This window comes from Pseudoliparis swirei, chromosome 23 (genome assembly GCF_029220125.1).
Source record: "Pseudoliparis swirei isolate HS2019 ecotype Mariana Trench chromosome 23, NWPU_hadal_v1, whole genome shotgun sequence".
In the NCBI taxonomy this organism is placed as follows: domain Eukaryota; kingdom Metazoa; phylum Chordata; class Actinopteri; order Perciformes; family Liparidae; genus Pseudoliparis; species Pseudoliparis swirei.
Window position 1 is genome coordinate 21,066,297 of NC_079410.1, and position 20,418 is coordinate 21,086,714.

General features: G+C 43.3%; 2 protein-coding genes across 4 annotated transcripts; both read left to right on the forward strand.

The window, feature by feature from the left end:
- Positions 1-11,925, forward strand: ap2a1 (adaptor related protein complex 2 subunit alpha 1). Of its 3 annotated transcripts, XM_056406509.1 has the most exons (8): positions 1-62; positions 2,086-2,148; positions 2,764-2,846; positions 6,761-7,313; positions 7,622-7,738; positions 8,059-8,128; positions 8,402-8,536; positions 10,546-11,925. In XM_056406509.1, the coding sequence occupies exons 4-8, from the start codon at positions 7,129-7,131 to the stop codon at positions 10,621-10,623; spliced, it is 585 nt and encodes a 194-aa protein (XP_056262484.1). In that variant the 5' UTR covers positions 1-62; positions 2,086-2,148; positions 2,764-2,846; positions 6,761-7,128; the 3' UTR covers positions 10,624-11,925. The 3 variants fall into 3 exon arrangements, with proteins under 3 accessions (XP_056262484.1, XP_056262483.1, XP_056262486.1); XM_056406508.1 differs by lacking the exon at positions 1-62 and having other exon boundaries at positions 102-2,148; XM_056406511.1 differs by lacking the exons at positions 1-62; positions 2,086-2,148; positions 2,764-2,846 and adding an exon at positions 3,983-4,466.
- A 1,873-nt stretch (positions 11,926-13,798) lies between these two features.
- On the forward strand, positions 13,799-19,839 carry si:ch211-195b15.8 (dual specificity protein phosphatase 8). Its single transcript, XM_056406507.1, has 5 exons — positions 13,799-14,020; positions 14,104-14,192; positions 14,766-14,925; positions 15,031-15,154; positions 18,736-19,839. Exons 2-5 carry the CDS (start codon positions 14,106-14,108, stop codon positions 19,595-19,597), a joined length of 1,233 nt encoding a protein of 410 aa, XP_056262482.1. The 5' UTR covers positions 13,799-14,020; positions 14,104-14,105; the 3' UTR covers positions 19,598-19,839.
- Positions 19,840-20,418: the final 579 nt, after the last annotated feature.

The window sequence follows — 20,418 nt, forward strand, 5'->3', positions numbered from 1 at the left end:
GATCTGGACCCGCCCACCGAGGCCTCTGACTCCCTGTTGGTGGAGGGCTCTGGTGACTCTGAGTAAGGGCCCAGTAGAAACTCCAGCAGTAGCTGAACCATGCAGACACGACACATGTGTTGTATGTTGAAATGAACACGTCACACACACTCAGAGGGTCGCTTGATGCACACCAGACATGTTGGTATATATATCCTCTCTATCTCCATCTTTTTCTATCCCTCTCTCTACTCTCCCTCTATCTCTGTTCTGTCTCCCTCTCTTTCGCTCCCTCCCTCCTGTTCTGTCTCCCTCTCTCTCCATTCCTCTCGTTCTGTCTATCTCTCTCTCTCCATTCCTCTCGTTCTGTCTATCTCTCCCTCTCTTTCTCTCCCTCTGTCTCCCTCCCTCCCGTTCTGTCTCCCTCTCTCTCCATTCCTCTCATTCTGTCTCCCTCTCTTTTCCTCCCTCCCTCCCGTTCTGTCTCCCTCTCTCTCCATTCCTCTCCCTCTGTCTATCTCTTTCTCTCCCTCCCTCCCGTTCTGTCTCCCTCTCTCCATTCCTTTCGTTCTGTCTCCCTCTCTTTTCCTCCCTCCCTCCCGTTCTGTCTCCCTCTCTCTCCATTCCTCTCGTTCTGTCTATCTCTCCCTCTCTTTCTCTCCCTCGTCTATCTCTCTTTCTGTCTCTTGCTCTCTCTCTCTTTATATCTCTCTCTTTCTGCCTCTCTCTCTGTCTAATCGTATCAAGTCGCCTGAACCACTCGTGTCTCCAGGTTCATCAATCACAAAGTCACTAACTATGACGATGTTATGTTACTCTGAGTAAAAGCAGCATCAATGGAGAACTGACCATAACAGCCACGATATGTCTCTCTCTCCTCTCATTCTGTGTCTCTCTCTCTCTCTATCTCAGTATGTTTCTCTGAGGAAAAGGTTTTAGTTTTAATGAAACACTGCACACATGATCGGAAAGCCTTCACAAGTAGAAGAAAGAGGGCGTGGCCTATTTAGAAGGCTTTAAACATCTCTTCCTGAGTCACTAGACGGGTGCAGTGCAGGAGGACTCATCAGTGTTTCTGCCCACTTGTTAGTTATATTAGGAGTTAAATACATCAACATTTTCCCATAAGGTGCCATCAAAGCACGAAGAAGGAGAGGGTGCAACACGATGTCATCAAATGAACTCCAGTCAAATTGGTGGAGAACAATCTAGAAAACGAGTTGTAATTGTGACATCTCATAAGTTTAGAATCTGTTCCACCTCGACCAAGCTTCAACTCTTTTTTGCAATAATTCAATATAACGATATCTAGTAACGAGTAACTCACTTACTATTGGGCATCTGCACACGGGTTGTAGGTTGTAAGTCCCAAACAAAAGCTCAGTTATGCACTGTGAACACAAAACCCCGTTACTTTATTTATTTATTCTTAAAAACTTTGTATGTATTAATTTAATTTTAATTTATTCAAAAAAACGTTGGAGATGACAACAATCCAAAAGTGACAATCAAAAAATGACAATAAAAAAAAATTTTTGAAAAATTAAAACAATTCAACGTTTCTTCCACCCACTGTGTTCACGGCATCCAGCTCCACTGGTCCTCTACGCATGTGCTGGTCAACAGAGTGCAGTCTGGACAGTGACTCATCTTCTGTTTGGGCTCTGCACTCGAGCACAAATAGCGACTTTAGGTCGTTAATATCCTTCCTGTATGAATTATGGCCCGTGTTTAATGTTGCATGTTGTACTGTGGAGAAGGACTATGCGTATAAACTGTATACAAACACAAATCAAAGCTACATCTATGGTTTACGTTGTATATAGCACCAAAACATTAGACATTGTCTCAATACACATGAGTATTTATCATACAGTAGATACCTTTTCATTGTGTCATGATATTAATTCTGTACACATTTCTATTTACTAACAACCTCTGCATTTTATCCTTCTTCTTCTTCTTCTCTCATATTTCTCTTCACCGCTCTCCATCCCACTGTCCCTGTATCCTGCCTATCACCTCGTTCCTGCTCTCCCATTGGTCCTCTTGCCTGTCTGTATCCATCCCTCCTGCTCATCCATGCGCTGTCCCGGTGTCTCTCAGCTCTGCTCCTCCCTCTGAGGATGCGGCTACTCTTCTGTCTGAGGCAGACGAACTTCTTAACAAGTAAGCTCATTTCTCTCTGTGTGTGTGGAAGCATACGTCCAATATTTTAGACGTTTGCCGATGGCTTCAAAGAAAGGTTCCATTAGAGACGGAAAAATGCACCACTTGTTCATGTCTGTCAGCCATGCTGTTTAACTCTGTACTGTATTCTAAAATAATGAAATATGACTAAGCTGATCAGAGCGTCCACACTAATAGCATAACTAGGTCACCGGCTTAACAGGAGACAGCAACACTGGATCGTCCGTTGTTCAACTGGAACAAGTGCTAACTGATGCTACTTCATCAGCTGCAGACTTGGCTCCTCCTTTCATCCCAAATTCAAGTTGGAGTAACGAGTGGAAACTGATAACATGTCAAACGTTGTATTTATACTGTTGGTCTCGGGCAACTTACCTTTGTATGCATAATTATGTATAACGTGGTGGATAAAGAGTTCTGAAAACAACTTTATACATGTATAAAGTTGTTTTCTCCACCAGTTAAGACTAGAATAAACACTACTTAGCTTGTACTGGTCAAATAAGGATTTTTCTGGAAAGGATGGAAGAACAACTGTCAAAGCATTTTAATTAAGTGTTGATGCCTCACTCTTTAAATGTCCTCTTCCTCCAGGTTTGTGTGCAAGAACAACGGGGTTCTGTTTGAGAACCAGCTGCTACAGATCGGCATCAAGTCCGAGTATCGTCAGAACCTCGGTGAGCCCGGTTCACACTCTCCCGCTGCCAGTCGTCAGGGCAACACAACATATTATTGGATGTAGTTAGATATGAGACCGATATGTTGTTGCATGTCCAGCCCTCCAGCTAAAATCCACTTCCAACTTCCAGGGCTTTAGTAAAAATGTATTCTTTACACATTTTTTTATAAAAGACATATATACAACATGTATATGTGTATATATATACGTGTGTGTGTATATATATATAAAAGTATGTATATATATATGTACACACTTATTTATGTGTATATATATATGTATTAATATGTACACTACTGTTCAAAAGTTTGGGATCACTTAGAAATGTCCTTATTTTTCAAAGAAAAGCATTGTTTTTTTCAATGAAGATAACATTAAATCAATGAGAAATACACTCTATACATTGTTAATGTGGTAAATGACTATTCTAGGTGGAAACGTCTGGTTTCTAATGAAATATCTCCATAGGTGTATAGAGGCCCATTTCCATCAACTATCACTCCAGTGTTCTAATGGTACATTGTGTTTGCTAATCGCCTTAGAAGACTAATGGATGATTAGAAAACCCTTGAAAACCCTTGTGCAATTATGTTAGCACAGCTGAAAACAGTTATGCTGGAGATATAAGCTGTACAACTGGCCTTCCTTTGAGCTAGTTGATTATCTGAAGCATCACATTTGTGGGTTCGATAAGACTCTCAAAATGGCCAGAAAAAAAGAACTTTTATGTGAAACTCGCCAGTCTATTCTTGTTCTTAGAAATGAAGGCGATTCCATGCGAGAAATTGCAAAGAAGCTGAAAATTTCCTACATCGGTGTGTACTACTCCCTTCAGAGAACAGCACAAACGGGCTCTAACCAGAGCAGAAAGAGAAGTGGGACGCCCCGGTGCACAACTCAGCAAGAAGACAAGTACATTAGAGTCTCTAGTTTGAGAAATAGACGCCTCACAGGTCCTCAACTGGCAGCTTCTTTAAATGGTACCCGCAAAACGCCAGTGTCAACTTCGACAGTGAAGAGGCGACTCGGGATGCTGGCCTTCTAGGCAGAGTGGCAAAGAAAAGCCATATCTGAGACTGGCCAATAAAAGAAAAGATTGGTATGGGCAAAAGAACACAGGCATTGGACAGAGGAAGATTGGAAAAAGGTGTTATGGACAGATGAATCCAAGTTTGAGGTGTTTGGATCACACAGAAGAACATTTGTGAGACGCAGAACAGGTGAAAAGATGCTGGAAGAGTGCCTGACACCATCTGTCAAGCATGGTGGAGGTCATGTGATGGTCTGGGGCTGCTTTGGTGCTGGGAAAGTGGGAGATTTGTACCAGGTAAAGGGGATTTTAAATAAGGAAGGCTATCACTCCATTTTGCAACGCCATGCCATACCCTGTGGGCAGCGCTTGATTGGAGCCAATTTCCTCCTCCAACAGGACAATGACCCAAAGCACACCTCCACATTGTGCAAGAACTATTGAGGGAAGAAGCAGGCAGCTGGTATGCTGTCTGTAATGGAGTGGCCAGCACAGTCACCAGATCTCAACCCCATTGAGCTGTTGTGGGAGCAGCTTGACCGTATGGTCCTCAAGAAGTGCCCATCAAGCCAATCCAACTTGTGGCAGGTGCTTCAGGAAGCGTGGGGTGACATTTCAACAGATTACCTCAACAAATTAACAGCTAGAATGCCAAAGGTCTGCAATGCTGTAATTGCTGCAAAAGGAGCATTCTTTGACAAAAGCAAAGTTTGAAGAAAAAAATTAATACTTCAAATACAAATAATTATTTCTAACCTTGTCAATGTCTTGACTATATTCTCTATACATTTTGCAACTCATTTGATAAATAAAAGTGAGTTTTCATGGAAAACACGAAATTGTCTGGGTGATCCCAAACTTTTGAACGGTAGTGTATATGTATATATATATATCAGGCATGAGAATCCCTCACCTTTCGGCGAAATTCGCCGTTTTGAAACCAAAATAGGTGACTTACGTGAATCGTGTAGATCCGAAGAGTTTTTGTTTTGGGGTAGGGGTCAATTGGCCGGTCGGCGTTTATGAGATTGGAGTGGGACACGGAGAAAATGTGGAGTGGTGCTCTTCGCAATAGAACATCTTTGATGGGACGTGTCGCGTCTCGGCCAATCAGCGTCAAGATGTCTTCAGCGTTTGGTGGTTTAGGTTAGCTTGTATGTTAGCCGCTACATCCGTTGCTGTCACGCTGCACGGTGTAGCGATGCTAACAAAGTACCCGTACGTTAAGAACGATGTGATTTAGCATATTTTTAGTCTCGATACTTCATTAAAAGAGCGATCAGAGCGCACACGCTGCTCCGTGTCGAGCTGTCTGCGCACACTGCGTAGCGCTAACAGAGAGGGGCGTTAAGTGGCGGAATTGTCGGCTTTAAAAAAATAAAAATAAAAAGATGCCAGAAGTGAAATGTTTAAGTTCAATCTGTAAAGTTCTGTAACTCTACAGCTGCTCATCCTGATGAACTCTGTATCATCTGGTCAGAGACTAACGGCCTCATAGTGGATAATCAATGCTATGATGGCTCCATGAAGTTTCATTAATATCTTGTAGGCTCATTCTAATATTACTGCCATTTGTTAAGTATTGAAAAAGTTGGTAAAAAGTGAACCATACAGATATTTTATTTATTACTATTATAGATAAATATACCAGTGTCTTATTTATGGTATACTGTTTTTATGGTATTGTATCAGTATCATGATATTTATGGCAGGTATGGTATAGAAGATCGTGACAACCAGGTAGAGGCAGAACAGACTCGAGGACCAGACTCGAGGACCAGACTCGAGGACCAGACGAGCTCAAGACTTGAAGACTTGTTCACGCCAAAAAAAAAGGAAGTTGGTTCATGAATGACCATATTATACACAATATTACTATTATTATAGGGCCCGATCACCAGAATGGAGGACCTACAGACAGGGATGGATTAACAAACGGGCCTACCGGGCCCAGGCTCAGGGGCCCATGAGCTCCTTGACACATCCAGGCCCAGGGGCCCGTGGTTTCTTAATCCGTCCATGCCTACAGATTATCATACAACGTCCAATATCGATGTTCGTGGAAGTCACCAGCACCCTCCCCCCCCCGCCTATCCTTCTCACCTTTTTCACTCCTGACCCGTTTTCATGCCTGATATATATCTATAAATGTGTGTGTGTATATATATACAGGACTGTCTCAGAAAATTAGAATATTGTGATGAAGTTCTTTATTTTCTGTAATGCAATTAAAAAAACAAAAATGTCATGCATTCTGGATCAATCAACTGAAATATTGCAAGCCTTTTATTCTGATTTATTGCTGATTATGGCTTACAGCTTAAGAAAACTCAAATATCCTATCTCTAAATATTAGAATATCATGAAAAAGTATACTAGTAGGGTATTAAACAAATCACTTGAATTGTCTAATTAACTCGAAACACCTGCAAGGGTTTCCTGAGCCTTGACAAACTCTCAGCTGTTATAAATCTTTTTTTACTTGGTCTGAGGACATATTAAAATTTTATGAGATAGGATTTTAGAGTTTTCTTAAGCTGTAAGCCATAATCAGCAATATTAAAAGAATAAAAGGCTTGCAATATTTCAGTTGATTTGTAATGAATCCAGAATGCATGACATTTTTGTTTTTGAATTGCATTACAGAAAATAAAGAACTTCATCACAATATTCTAATTTTCTGAGACAGTCCTGTATATACATATATATATGTGTATGTACTGCATATACCAGTGAGCATAGGTCCATGCAGGTGTGGGGTGTCCAGCATGCTGTAATGACCAAAGGGAGAACACCCTTTGGGTCGTGTACATTGGAGACTTTATTCTCCTCCAGAAAGCACGAGCCGTGTTCTGAACCCAGTGACCTCATTTCTCTTCCAGGGAGAATGTACTTATTCTACGGGAACAAGACGTCGGTGCAGTTCGCCAGCTTCACCACCACCGTCAGCTGTCCTGGGGAGCTGCAGTCTCATATCTTTTCTGGCCACTATTGTTTTCGCCAGTTATCAATGATGTTGGAGACTCCATCTCTACGCTAACTGTGAGCTAGGGTTGCGTACTTCTGGCGCTGTCGGGGATACAGGCCTTCCCCCAGAATTCAGTCTCAGTTTCTCAAGTCACGTTAAGATCCCTTTCTCCCATTAACAATCAAATAAAGGTAATTACATGTAAACATTTGCACATATTACCTTTAAATAGAAGGATCGAGCATTCAAAAACACTATAAAGAACATGCTTCACATATTACTATGACAGTGGTCGCTGTAGTCCATCATTGTGCTGTCTTGATGCTCCTTGACAACTGGCCACAGCTCAACGTTCAGACCAAACCAGTAGAGCCACTGGTCGAGGGCGGAGCCCAGATCCAACAAGTCCTCAACATCGAGTGTATTACGGACTTCTCCGAGGCGCCGCTGCTCAACATCAAGTTCAGGTGAGCTCGGACAACCAGGGCAGGTGTAGAGGGCTATGTATCATTTAAGATTGTTAATGTTTGAATACGTTTTCAATTAAGGGACATAAAGCTTTTATTTTTATATTGTATATTCTTTTACAAAAAAATGCTCACGTTGTTCAACGTCGTACTTTCAACACACGGTCTACATGTTTTTATGTGACATTGTTCTTTGTGACATGAGACATGAGAATGTCAACGGTGTGTGTGTGTGAAGCTACTTCACATTTGAGCTGGTCAAAATCGGGGTCATTCTGAAAAGGAGTCTGTGTGTGTGTTGTGTTCAGATACGGTGGAGCGCTGCAGAACCTGAGCCTCAAGCTGCCGGTCACCATCAACAAGTTCTTCCAGCCAACGGAGATGACCTCACATGACTTCTTCCAGCGCTGGAAACAGCTGAGCCAGTGAGAGAGAGAGAGAGTGTGCTAGTGAGAGTGAGAGAGTGTGTGTGTGTGTGTGTGTGAGAGTATGAGTAAAAGAGAGTGTGTGTGTGTGTGAAAGAGAGAGAGAGAGAGTCGGCGTGTGAGTGTGTGTGTGCGAGAGAGAGAGTGTGTCTGTGTGTGTGTGCGTGCTAGAGAGAGTGTGTATGCTAAAGAGATTGTGTGTGCTAGTAAGAAAGTGTGTGTGTGTGTATGCTGGAGAGAGAGAGTGTGTGCTAGTAAGAGAGTGTGTGTGCTAGTGAGAGAGAGAGAGGGAGAGATCACAATGTGTTGACTGTCCTCAGACCTCAACAAGAAGCCCAGAAGATCTTCAAGGCGAACCACGGCATGGACACTGAGGTCCTGAAGGCCAAGGTGAGGGTGATGAACCAGAGACATCGGTCACTAACGGCAACACTCGCTTGTTTACAACAATGTGGCATAGTAATAAAATAAGAAGATATATCTTTGTTATGAATCAGAAGACAGGATGTTAAATGATGTCGGCCATGTTGATTATGCCACTTTAATTGTTTTTTAAAAGTGTATGACAATCCACATTCATAACATTAGGTGAGAACAACTTTTGCCTCTCGTAACACACACGTCTGCAATATCTTTTATTCTGATGTGTGTGTGTGTGTGTAGCTGCTGGGACTAGGCACGGCCCTGTTGGACGACGTGGATCCAAACCCAGAGAACTACGTGTGTGCTGGAGTGATCCAGACCAAAGGTCAGCAGGTGGGCTGCCTGCTGAGACTGGAGCCCAACGGACAGGCGCAGGTACGGCATCGCCTCGATCCACGCTGGAGATTATGAATATGTCATAACCTCATGTGCAGCATGGATCGTATCTCGAGTTTGAAGAGAAGCTGAAAACAGAGAGGCGTTTGAACGGGCGGGTTAGCTACTCCTGATGTGCAGGTGGAACCGTAGCTCCTCTCATTTCATTTATTTATTCATTTATTTGTACAGGGACCGTACACATTAATCAACCCAGGGGTCAATGTGTCAACGTTAGCTAAAGGTGCGTTCACACTAAAAAAAGGGTTGCAATTTTTTCGCGCGACCAAATCCCATGAAGAGTCAACGTACAGACGCGTGTGGCTGCGAGAGACGCGATATTTTTCCGTGAGGCGCGTTTACAGCGGTGCGTTTTGAGCAACACAATTGGCGTTGTATTTCAACTTTGTGGCGGTCATCTCGTAACTCGGGCCAATCAGCTCTTGAGTTGCTCCGCGCATCATCGCTGTCCCGCCGCTGTTGAATCAGAACAAGACGGACAATAATGTTATGAACACAATAACATATATTATAATGTTATGAACACAATAACATATATTATAATGTTATGAACACAATAACATATATTATAATGTTATGAACACAATAACATATATTATATATAATAATGTTATGAACACAATAACATATATTATAATGTTATGAACACAGTAACATATATTATATATAATAATGTTATGAACACAGTAAGGGCGTTTAGATGTTCCACTCTCGTAGCGCTGGAAGCGGAAGTCTTTCAGGCGTAACAGTAACTTCATCGGTGAAAGTGACCGAGCTGAGTGAGCCTACGGGTGATGTCATGAACCCAAACACGAGGGCGTTAGTGTGTGGGATGTCCACGACAAATATAAAGCAGAACTAGTGGTTAGTTATTCTGGTGGATGAAGGAGATGATAACGGTCTTTACGGAGACGAGACACTGAGATAAGCCCCGCCCCTCGCAGAGCGTCTCGACGCTTATGGCGTGAACACGGCGAATGGTCGAGCGAGTAAACTCACGCGCTTTGGGCGACGCTACAAATCGCGTCGCTTTTGGGTGTGAAAGCACCTTTAGGCTAAATGTCCGCTGTGGTCCCTGAGGCCAGATGTTACAGCCTTCACTAAAGGAGAGAGAGGTTAACAGTCATGTCATAAAAAAGCAATAAACATACAGGTTACAATGAAATACTGGCCTCATCATAAAATACTTTTTAAAAAAACATAAAAAAACAGTGAGTATAAACACAATCACTGAGGAAGGATTCATGCTCACCATCAGTGTGAGTGATGTCGTGTTCAAGAGCTTTGAGTGGTTGGAAGACTGGAACACATCTAAACACAGGGCTCAGACGGTCACGGGAAACCTGGAGAAGTCATAGAATGAACAAAATTGGATATTTACAGGCCTGGAAAAGTCCTTGAGAAAAATTAAATCCCAAAGGTTTTGGAAAAGTCATGGAAATGTGTTTTAATCACATGTTCGTTTACACAGTTTGATTAAAAGAATAAACACTTCTCTACATATTTATTACTTTAATCTAACTATCTTCTCTCATTCATTTCAAAGCAGGAACACCGGCAATCTATTCACCTGGTGTTTTCACCGCTAAGCAAAGAGTGTGTGTCCAAAGTGTGTGTGTTTCCTGTTGGTGGTTCTTCTTTGAGATGCACAATCAATGTCTTACCACTCTACTATGTTTCACCTGGAGTAAATCAAGGCTTTCTCTCCCCCTCTCTCTCTCTCTTCCTCTCCCTCCCTCTCTCTCTTCCTCTCTCTTCCTCTCTCTCCCTCTTCCTCTCTCTCTCCCTCTTCCTCTCCCTCCCTCTCTCTTCCTCTCCCTTCCTCTCTCTCTCCCTTCCTCCCTCTCTCTCCCTCTCTCCCTTCCTCTCTCTCTCTCCCTTCCTCTCTCTCTCCCTTCCTCTCTCTCTTCCTCTCTCTCCCTCTCTCTCTTCCTCTCCCTCCCTCTCTCTTCCTCTCTCCCTTCCCCTCTCTCTCTCTCCCTCTCCAGATGTACCGTCTGACCCTGCGCTGCAGCAAGGACTCTGTGTCCCTGCGTCTCTGCGAGCTGCTGGCCCAACAGTTCTAGAGTAACCAGACCTTCCATCGTAAACCAGTTCTCCCAGCAGCCCCACCAGCGACCTCTCCCTGGAGCCCCCCCCCCCCACCCTCACCCCCCCACAAAGAATCTTTGAGGATAAAAAAAAAGGTGTAACCGACATAAGGGAAAAAGCAGCCACTAGCTAGCAGCAGCGGCAATATAATGTTCATTATTCTCATCTCTGATTCCATCTCATCTTCTACTTGTTTATTAACACGACGCGACATTCTCGTTTCTGTTGTAATTACCTGTGTAGCTGGTGTGTGTGTGTGTGTGTGCCATCTGAATTGGTTCCTTGAAGTCAAATGAGTGAAGCGGTTTAGTGCACATATTATCGCACGTGTGCAATAAACCTAAACGCGCACACACACACACACACACACCCTCGTATGGGGCCTCGCGGTTCTGGTGGGATCCACTGATGAAGTGAGGGTCCAGAACTCTGAACCGTGCTGCTCCTCCCACTCGTTTCCTCCAAGCATTCCCTGTGAGGCCCTCCAGTGTGATTCACCGTATGAACTTGAACCCCCCCTCCCCCACTCCTGGAAGCCTCTTTAACGGGCCGTCCTTTTCATTTCAAAGAATTAGCTCACTCGTTTATGTTAATTGATGTGTATGTAAATACGTGCCGGTGTATTACTTTATGGTTTTCTGAGACATTCCCATAACCGAGCCACTGGAGTAGAAGGAGTGAGTCTGTACACCTGGAGATCCACCTGTAGGACTCAACTGTCTGGTAGTGAAACTCTGAACACATGAAATCCATAACCCACATATATATATATATATGTGTATATATAGATACACATGGGCCCATTCCATGTGACTGGACAGAAAACCCTCTCTTATATATATATTATTATATATATATATATCACATTCATATTCCTGCTTCTCCAGCCAAGCATTTGTTCAAGAGACCAATGCAAACAAATATGATGTGTACACAACCACTACAGTAAATGTTCTGGGGACTGTGTGTGTGCGCGTGGGTGTGTGATTGTGATTGTGAATGTGTGTGAGCAGGTAAGAAAAAAGACATTTCTAATACATGGTCACATATTGTGTGGCTGCACGGCAATCGCAGGACATTGAACTGTAGTGGAAAACGTAGTCATTTTGTCTGTGCGTGCGTGTGTGCCTGTGTGTGTGTGTGTGTGTATGCAGTATCCACTAGCTAATGCAGCCTTGTGTATCGGTGTTATGAACCTGTCCAATACCTGTTAGAATTTAAGATTTACTCTAATGAAAAAGAAAATGTGAAAGTAAAACTATGCCCTATATATACGATATGACGCCTCCTGTCTTGCAGTGTTGTTGTCTCAGTGCTCCATGGTGGAGGTCAACGGGGTCAAGTATCTAGGTATGCCCTCTGGTTCAGGTCCTCTGTGTGCCATTGCTCCATCAGTCATGATGTCATAGGCCTTGATCTGTGGCACAGTGCCAGCACCGCCCTTGGAAGATACCAGGAGATAAAAAGTCAAGGATTTCGACTTTAAATAAGCAGTTTCACATCATTTTGGATTATTATTATTATTAATAAAGACAATGGCCAAAAAGACTAAACTTGCCATAGTTGAATAGTATTTCATTATTAACACATTTCACGGTCTTCATCTTAACATTTGATGATTCTGGAAATGTTGCCCGTCGTAATGTTTATTTCTATTTATTACATGACGTGTGTGTTTGCTCAGTCATGATAGCGCCACCTACTGGCAAAAGGACATTCCACGTTTTATACTAGGACGTATTGGGTTTATTACCTTCGCATTGAAAATGCCGGAAGGTTATGTTTTGATCGCTATTTATTTATTTATTTGTATGCGTGTTATTCGCAAAACTCAAAAAGTATTGAACCGAATCGCTTGAAATTTGGTGGGATGATTGTTTATTATCCGGGGACCAGTTGATTAGATTTTGGGATCGATCGGGTTAAAGGTCATGAACAGGTCAAAATCTTTCGCAGAACTCAAAGTATTCAACCGAATCGCATGAAATTTGGTGGGATGATTGTTTATTATCCGGGGACCAGTTGATTAGATTTTGGGATCGATCGGGTCAAAGGTCAAGGTCAAAGGTCATGAACAGGTCAAATCTTCTTGAATCACATGGAATTTGGTGGGATGATTGGTTATTATCCGGGGACCATTTGATTAGATTTCGGGATCAATCGGGTCAAAGGTCAAGGTCATGGAAAGGTCTAAATCTTCTTTTTACCATAGCACGATACATTTTTATCCAATTGGCATGCAACTAATGCCAAAATGTTCATAATTCAATGCCCAATCTTGTGATATGCGAAGGTATGCGCTCTACCGAGTGCCCGTTCTAGTTTAATAAGGGACAGTGCACATTAATAAACACATTTCAGTAAATGTGCCAGTTAGCCAAGAGGCTATTTTTCATCTGTAGTCCCAATGTTGCTCATGTTATGAACAAACCTAAAAACATAAGATTACAATCTAATAATAATAATAATAATGCATTTCATTTTTATCGCACTCTTCCTTCAAAGAATCTCAGAGTGCCACACATATAGTAAAAACAAATAAAACCGATTAAAACATAGTTAAAGCAACCCATAAAAAGAAAAAAAATCAGAATGTAATAGCTGACAATAAATTAACTCAAGGTAAAAGAAATGCCTTCCTGAATAAAAAGGTTTTTAGGCCAGTTTTAAAAGAGTTCAGTTCTACAGACGAAGCAACTAAAATAAGGGAGAACTGTTAACATGGACAGAATAAAAACATGTCAGCGACGCAACGTAAACGCATACAGACTAAATGAGATTTCGTTTTACTCCTAGTTTAGTGACTTGGGATGTTTAAATCTCGTGCAGCTTTACACACGTGCCAAAGGTGATGGAAACAAATAATTAACATGGATTTCTGGCTTGAATTTTTGACATGTTTCCTCAATAATCTCCACTTAACTCCCTCGAAACTGCGGCATGCTTATTACTGTTTTCTTTACTGTATTATTATTTATATATATTTTTATTTGACTTTCTTTGCTGTAATCCGGTAAATTTACCCTCTGCGGGACTAATATATGATTTGTTTATGCTTGATAAGTCACACGCCTACGTTCACTCAGTCGAAGCGCCACCTAGTGGCCAAAGGGAGTCACGTGACTAAACGTGCACGTGGATGTCGCTTGTTGATCCGGACGGCTGGAGGCTGCTTCTACTCCACCTCGCGCTGCGTCTGCGCGTGCGGAAGTCTGGCGAGGCCCCGATTGGCTAAAAATGACATCATCCAGTCGCGAGCTATATAGTGAGGACAGAGGATGAGCACATCGTTTAGAAGCCCGTTGGCGGAGACCAGCGGACTCGATACCCCCTCTGACTGAGACCTGCTCTGGACGGACCGGGACACTTCCGGTGAGTCACGTGACATAAGACGGTGAAGACGACGTGGTCTCGTGGAGCTAACACCTTTACCTTTGTCGCGTGCTGTGCTGCAGACATGGTCTGGTCCCGGGACGCGGAGCGGCCCCCGCTGTCCGCCATCCTGCCGCGGCTCTACCTCGGAGCGGAGGGCGACGTGACGCAGGTGAGCCGGGACGGCGCGCGCGAGGGCTTCTGACCCGGACCTAGGAACAGCTCCTTCAGCGTCGTGCGTCAGACGATGACGTCATTGTGGGATGTTTAACACAGTTGTATATAGTCGAGGAAAGTAGAACTTAGATTTGAATAACTTCTGAATATGTTGAGGAAGACCTTCAGCACTGTGTGGGAGCATTGAGGAATACGGCAGTAGACCTGTAGACCAGAAGACATGTAGATCAGTAGACCAGTAGATGTGTAGGCCTGTTGACATGTAGACCGTAAGACCTCTAGACCTGTATACCTGAAGGCCTGTAGACCTATAGAACCGTAGACGACCTCAAGGCGTGTAGAACTGAATACCTGTAGACCTGAAGACCCACAAACCTGTAGACCCGAACACCTGTAGACCTGAAGAACCGTAGACAACCTCAAGTCCTGAAGACCCGTAAACCTGAAGGCCCGTAGACCTGTAGTCTTTATCAAGAGAAGACATATCCTCCAAAAGACTGGACACCCCACAACAGAACTCAGAGAGAACGTATATGCTGGGGCTCATCTGTTGTGTGTGTGTGTGTAGGAGCGGCTGGCCTCTCTGGGTATCTCCTATGTCCTCAGTGTGAGTCGCTGCAGCCCCCAGCCCTCCTTCCTGCCTCCCTCCAGATACCTGCGCATCCCCATCGACGACTCCCTGTGGGCCGAGCTGCTGCCCTGGATCCCCCAGGCCCTGCACTTCATCGGTCAGGACCCCCCCCCCCCCCCCACAGCGGGGGTCTTTGTACAGAACCGCCGTAGACACATTGCCAGGTGTGCTGGACCAACCTTCCCTGTGTCCTGTGTCCTAGATGCAGCCGTGTCGTCCGGGGCCTCGGTGCTGGTCCACTGTGCAGCAGGCGTCTCTCGCTCCCCGGCCGTGGCCGTGGCCTACGTCATGTACCGCCTGGGACTGGACCTGGACCATGCCTACCGGTATGCCCGCTGCTCACGGGCCCAGTTCATTTGTATCAAATGACAAAATAAGTTCTATAAGTTACACGGAGCGGGTCCCGGCTTCACATTCTAACTCTCCTATTACCTTTGGGGTCAATTTGACCTCATTCAGTGTTTAACGTCTCTAAAAATATAATTGACATCATTTTTTTTGCTTCATCTGTAATGACTTTTCCTAATTTATTGGGGACAACTGGGAAAACATAAAATTCACACGATGATATGTTTTCAATGTCCTGAACACAACTTGTACGCATCGGTGTTCTTTGAGGTCAATTTGACCCCAGGCTGTTTTATATCATATCAACTTTTTACACACATTGGTTTTGGTTGTGTATTTTTATTTATTTAACCCTTGTGTTGCCTTCGGGTCATTTTGACCCGATTCAATATTTAACCCTCCTGTCGCCTTCGGGTCAATTTGACCCGATTCAATGTTTAATGTCGGTGTTCTTTCGGGAGTCAACAAACAAACATAAAGTACCTCACACTTAAACTTGGAAAACTATATTAATTCTAATAATTTTCTGGATATTTTAATAGCTGGGGTCATATTGACCTCAAGGGTAAAATATGTTAGTAAATATAAAGGTAACAGGAGGGTTAAACATTGAATCGGGTCATATTGACCCGAAGGCGACAGGAGGGTGAAACATTGAATCGGGTCAAATTGACCCGAAGGCAACACAAGGGTTGAAGGGCTATTTAGGTAGTCAACAAACAAACAAAAAGTACCTGACACTTGAACTTGGGAAACAATATAAATTATAATCATTTTCTGGAGGTTTTAATTGCTGGGGTCAAAAAGTGTAAAAGATGTAAGTACATTTGAAGGTAACCGGAGGGTTAATGCTACAGAGACACAACATTCCCCCATTGATGACGGGAGGAGAAGAACCTCTTTAACCTCCGGCAGAACCTGGTTCTGGTGGTCCGGTTGGATTGAGAACGAGAGACGGAGAGTACGAGCTTCAATTCGATAAAAGTCTCATTTTTGATTTGACCATGTTGACAAAACTGTCGCCATATTTTGACAAAAGAAAAGAAGCCATCATGGATCTGCCAGGCACAGGGAAGGAGCAGTGAACAACTTGTATTGGCTCTGAAGGACTAAACACTAATTATCTTCTATTATTTAGAAGTAAAAAATAGCAATCTTCCCAATTTTTTTTTAATGTCACTTCATTTCAATGCAATTTTTTTCTCTTTTACGCTGACAGTTTTTCTTCACTGACCTGAACAAAACACGTGCTTCTTTTATTAATGTTGTATTAACTAATGTAGTAATAAGTGTCTCCCTAATACATTATTATTTGACTTTGATCTCAGCTTTTACACATCATATAAATGACTTTAGCCTTTGGCTCATAACACATCCAGAGACATCCAACATGTACTTATTTATGTCCACCATTTCTATTCCTGTATAGATTTCTTCCTTACTAAGATCACTGATCAATATCCAACTTAATGTCGTCAATGATTTAAATGAAGTGACACTTATCAGCCAGTAGATGGCGGTAAAGTCGAGTTACACACATTTCCAAATAAGAGTGGTTTGTCCTTTACCAAACGTGAGACACAATAACATTGAATAGTGTAACAAAACAGCAACATTTCTATCACAAGAGAACAATTTATAATTACAATAAATGACTCACTGACGAAACAAAACCTTAATATTGATGAATGAAAGCCAAATATTAAGGCACCTGAGCTTGTTTTGGACAATACTCCTCCCTCTATTTATCAGAATGGTAATAAAACTAAAAATATGAATTCTGCTAACATGTCGATCGAACCAGGAAAAGACAAATTATCACCTAATATTACTCCTAAGGCAAGAGTTTAAAATCCCTAGTGAAGCACCGTCATCCCACATATAGTTATTCATCAAATACCTCACATTGGATAGATGATACAACTCTGGTCACATGACATCTATTGTCATTCTGGTCACATGACATCTATTGTACTTCTGGTCACATGACATCTATTGTACTTCTGGTCACATGACCTCTATTGTACCTCTGGTCACATGACATCTATTGTCATTCTGGTCACATGACATCTATTGTACTTCTGGTCACATGACATCTATTGTACTTCTGGTCACATGACCTCTATTGTACCTCTGGTCACATGACATCTATTGTCATTCTGGTCACATGACATCTATTGTACTTCTGGTCACATGACATCTATTGTACTTCTGGTCACATGACATCTATTGTACCTCTGGTCACATGACATCTATTGTACTTCTGGTCACATGACATCTATTGTACTTCTGGTCACATGACATCTATTGTACTTCTGGTCACATGACATCTATTGTACCTCTGCTCACATGACATCTATTGTTCATCTGGTCACATGACATCTATTGTACTTCTGGTCACATGACTATTGTACTTCTGGTCACATGACATCTATTGTACTTCTGGTCACATGACATCTATTGTACTTCTGGTCACATGACATCTATTGTACCTCTGCTCACATGACATCTATTGTTCATCTGGTCACATGACATCTATTGTACTTCTGGTCACATGACATCTATTGTACTTCTGGTCACATGACATCTATTGTACCTCTGCTCACATGACATCTATTGTTCATCTGGTCACATGACATCTATTGTACTTCTGGTCACATGACATCTATTGTACTTCTGGTCACATGACTATTGTACTTCTGGTCACATGACATCTATTGTACTTCTGGTCACATGACTATTGTACTTCTGGTCACATGACATCTATTGTACCTCTGCTCACATGACATCTATTGTTCAGCTGGTCAATTCAATTCAGTTTATTTGTATAGCACAAATTACAAATTTGTCTCGGAGTGCTTTACAATCTGTACACATAGACATCCTTGCCCCAAAACCTCACATCGGACCAGGAAAAACTCCCAAATAACCCTTCAGGGGGAAAAAAAGGGAAGAAACCTGGAGGAGAGCAACAGAGGAGGATCCCTCTCCTAGGATGGACAGATGCAATAGATGTAATGTGTACAGAAGGACAGATTTAGAGTTAAAATACATTCAATGAATATGACAGTGTATGAATAGTTCATAGTAGGCATATTCCACGATGGAGACATCCATCAGGCAGATGGCGGTGGGGAGGAGTCTCAACAGGACAGTGTCGTAGTCATGTGCAGGAATTCCAGACGATCCATCAGGCAGATATCTCATAGGGTCCGATGACCCCATGAGACGAAGTCAAAAGGACTTCGGGAGAAAGCAGAGTTAGTAACGTGTGATTGAGAGATGAAAATTCATCCTTAAGGAGAGAAAAAAAGAGGAGATAGGTACTCAGTGCATCTATTGTACTTCTGGTCACATGACTATTGTACTTCTGGTCACATGACATCTATTGTACTTCTGGTCACATGACATCTATTGTACCTCTGGTCACATGACATCTATTGTACTTCTGGTCACAGGACATCTATTGTACCTCTGTTCACATGACATCTATTGTACCTCTGGTCACATGTCATTTGACTGTGAGCCCTAACCCACTTCCTGTCTGTGCCCTTATAAGATTTGTGAAAGAGCGCCGGCCCTCCATTTCTCCAAACTTCAACTTCCTGGGCCAGCTGCAGCACTTCCAGGGCACTCTGAGCCACAAGGCCTCTGGCGGTGACCTCCTCATCCAGTGTCAGCCAGACGTCAACGACGCCGTGAACTACGCTCGCAACATTAATGCTCGTGCTGATGGTGTGACCGGCGACTCGGCAGAGGTCAAGCAGACACAACGGACAGAGAATTCCTCCCACACAACCCAGCAGAGACACTCTCATCCCGACGGACACAGGAACCGGCTGACTCTTCATCTGACTCTGAATCGAGTCCAGCAGCCTGCATGTGAGGCCGCAGCCCCGAGCCGCCGCAAACCGGTGGAACCGGCAGCCACGCCTCCTCGCCGGCAACTCCCAGCGGGCTCAGCTTCTCTGTTGGAGAAAAGAAAAAGCCTCACTCTCTTCTTGACCCCGGTGGAGATCCGCCCTCCCTCCTCAGCGAGCAGCAGCCGGCGTGAAAGGGGCCCCGCCGCGTCCAAAAGCGTCCACAAGAGGGAGCCGAGAGCAGAGCCTGAGGCGAAGACGCAGAGCCCCGCCCACAGGGTGCAGAGCCCCGCGCTCAGGGTGCAGAGCACCACCCACAGGGTGCAGAGCTCCGCCCACAGGGTACAGAGCACCGCCCACAGGGTACAGAGCTCCGCCCACAGGGAGCAGAGCCCCGCCCACGGCAAGTGCGGCACAGCGGAGGTGAAGGGGCGCGGTCTGCTGTCGCCGCTCGGCGCCACCCTCAACAAGCTGCTGGGGTGGGGGGAGCGGCTGCTGCTGGGCGGGCTGTTTGCCCACCCAGTCAGGATGGGCCGGCCTGCACTGCCCTACGGGTGCTGAGGGGGCGGGGCTTCTGGTTCCATTTGCGTCTGCGCATGTTGAACCAAACCATACAAGAGGTCTGACATAACTTTAGTGTTCTATGTATTTATGAATGTATTTATTGCAGAGCTGACTATTAACTATACTCACCATGAACCTCCACACAATGCATCTTGTTTATGACATATTAACATTTGTAAGATTCCGTTATTTATTGACTTAAGATGTATTTATTGATTAAAGATGATATTTCAACCGTGGCTTATATACGTTTTCTCGGTGTGGCGCAGGGCGATGCTTCTCAACATGGTCATTAGGTGTTTAGGTCTCATTCACAGATAGATTAACCCTAACCTTAGTCATTCAAATTATTGTCATTATTATATATCAAGATCTGCTATTAACAGTTGTTAATGCTCATTGACTCTCATGGGGACAACGTCCGCTTCTTCTATATGATAAATCATATAGAATCATATCTTCTTTTTACTTTTTTTTTTTCCTGCTTCACAAAACTAAATAACCAAACATTCATCAGTTTAGTACAAACATCTTATTGTGGATTTATCTTCTCTAAATGCTTTGCCAGTTACAATGTGCAAAAGTAATGGTAATATTTGACATGGATAAGAGATTTATTTATGAATAAGAGACTGAGTATAATCTTCCAAAGGCTCTATAATAGCTCCTAATTCTCACAATTTATGTAATTCAGTATTTCAGACAATTAAGGGAATTTTAAGAAACTGAACAATTTCAAAAGACCCAACAAGATGCAGGTTCCTTTATCTGTGTATTGCATGTCTTATTTTATTTATGAATTAAAGTGATTCACACAA

Coding starts and splice junctions, on each gene's coding strand:
- ap2a1 (XM_056406509.1), top strand. CDS start 7,129: ATGACAGTGGTCGCTGTAGTCCATCATTGTGCTGTCTTGATGCTCCTT. Junction 7,739..8,058: donor CGCTGGAAACAGCTGAGCCA/GTGAGAGAGAGA, acceptor GACTGTCCTCAG/ACCTCAACAAGAAGCCCAGA. Junction 8,537..10,545: donor AGCCCAACGGACAGGCGCAG/GTACGGCATCGC, acceptor CTCCCTCTCCAG/ATGTACCGTCTGACCCTGCG.
- si:ch211-195b15.8 (XM_056406507.1), top strand. CDS start 14,106: ATGGTCTGGTCCCGGGACGCGGAGCGGCCCCCGCTGTCCGCCATCCTG. Junction 14,926..15,030: donor CCAGGCCCTGCACTTCATCG/GTCAGGACCCCC, acceptor CCTGTGTCCTAG/ATGCAGCCGTGTCGTCCGGG. Junction 15,155..18,735: donor GACCTGGACCATGCCTACCG/GTATGCCCGCTG, acceptor TGCCCTTATAAG/ATTTGTGAAAGAGCGCCGGC.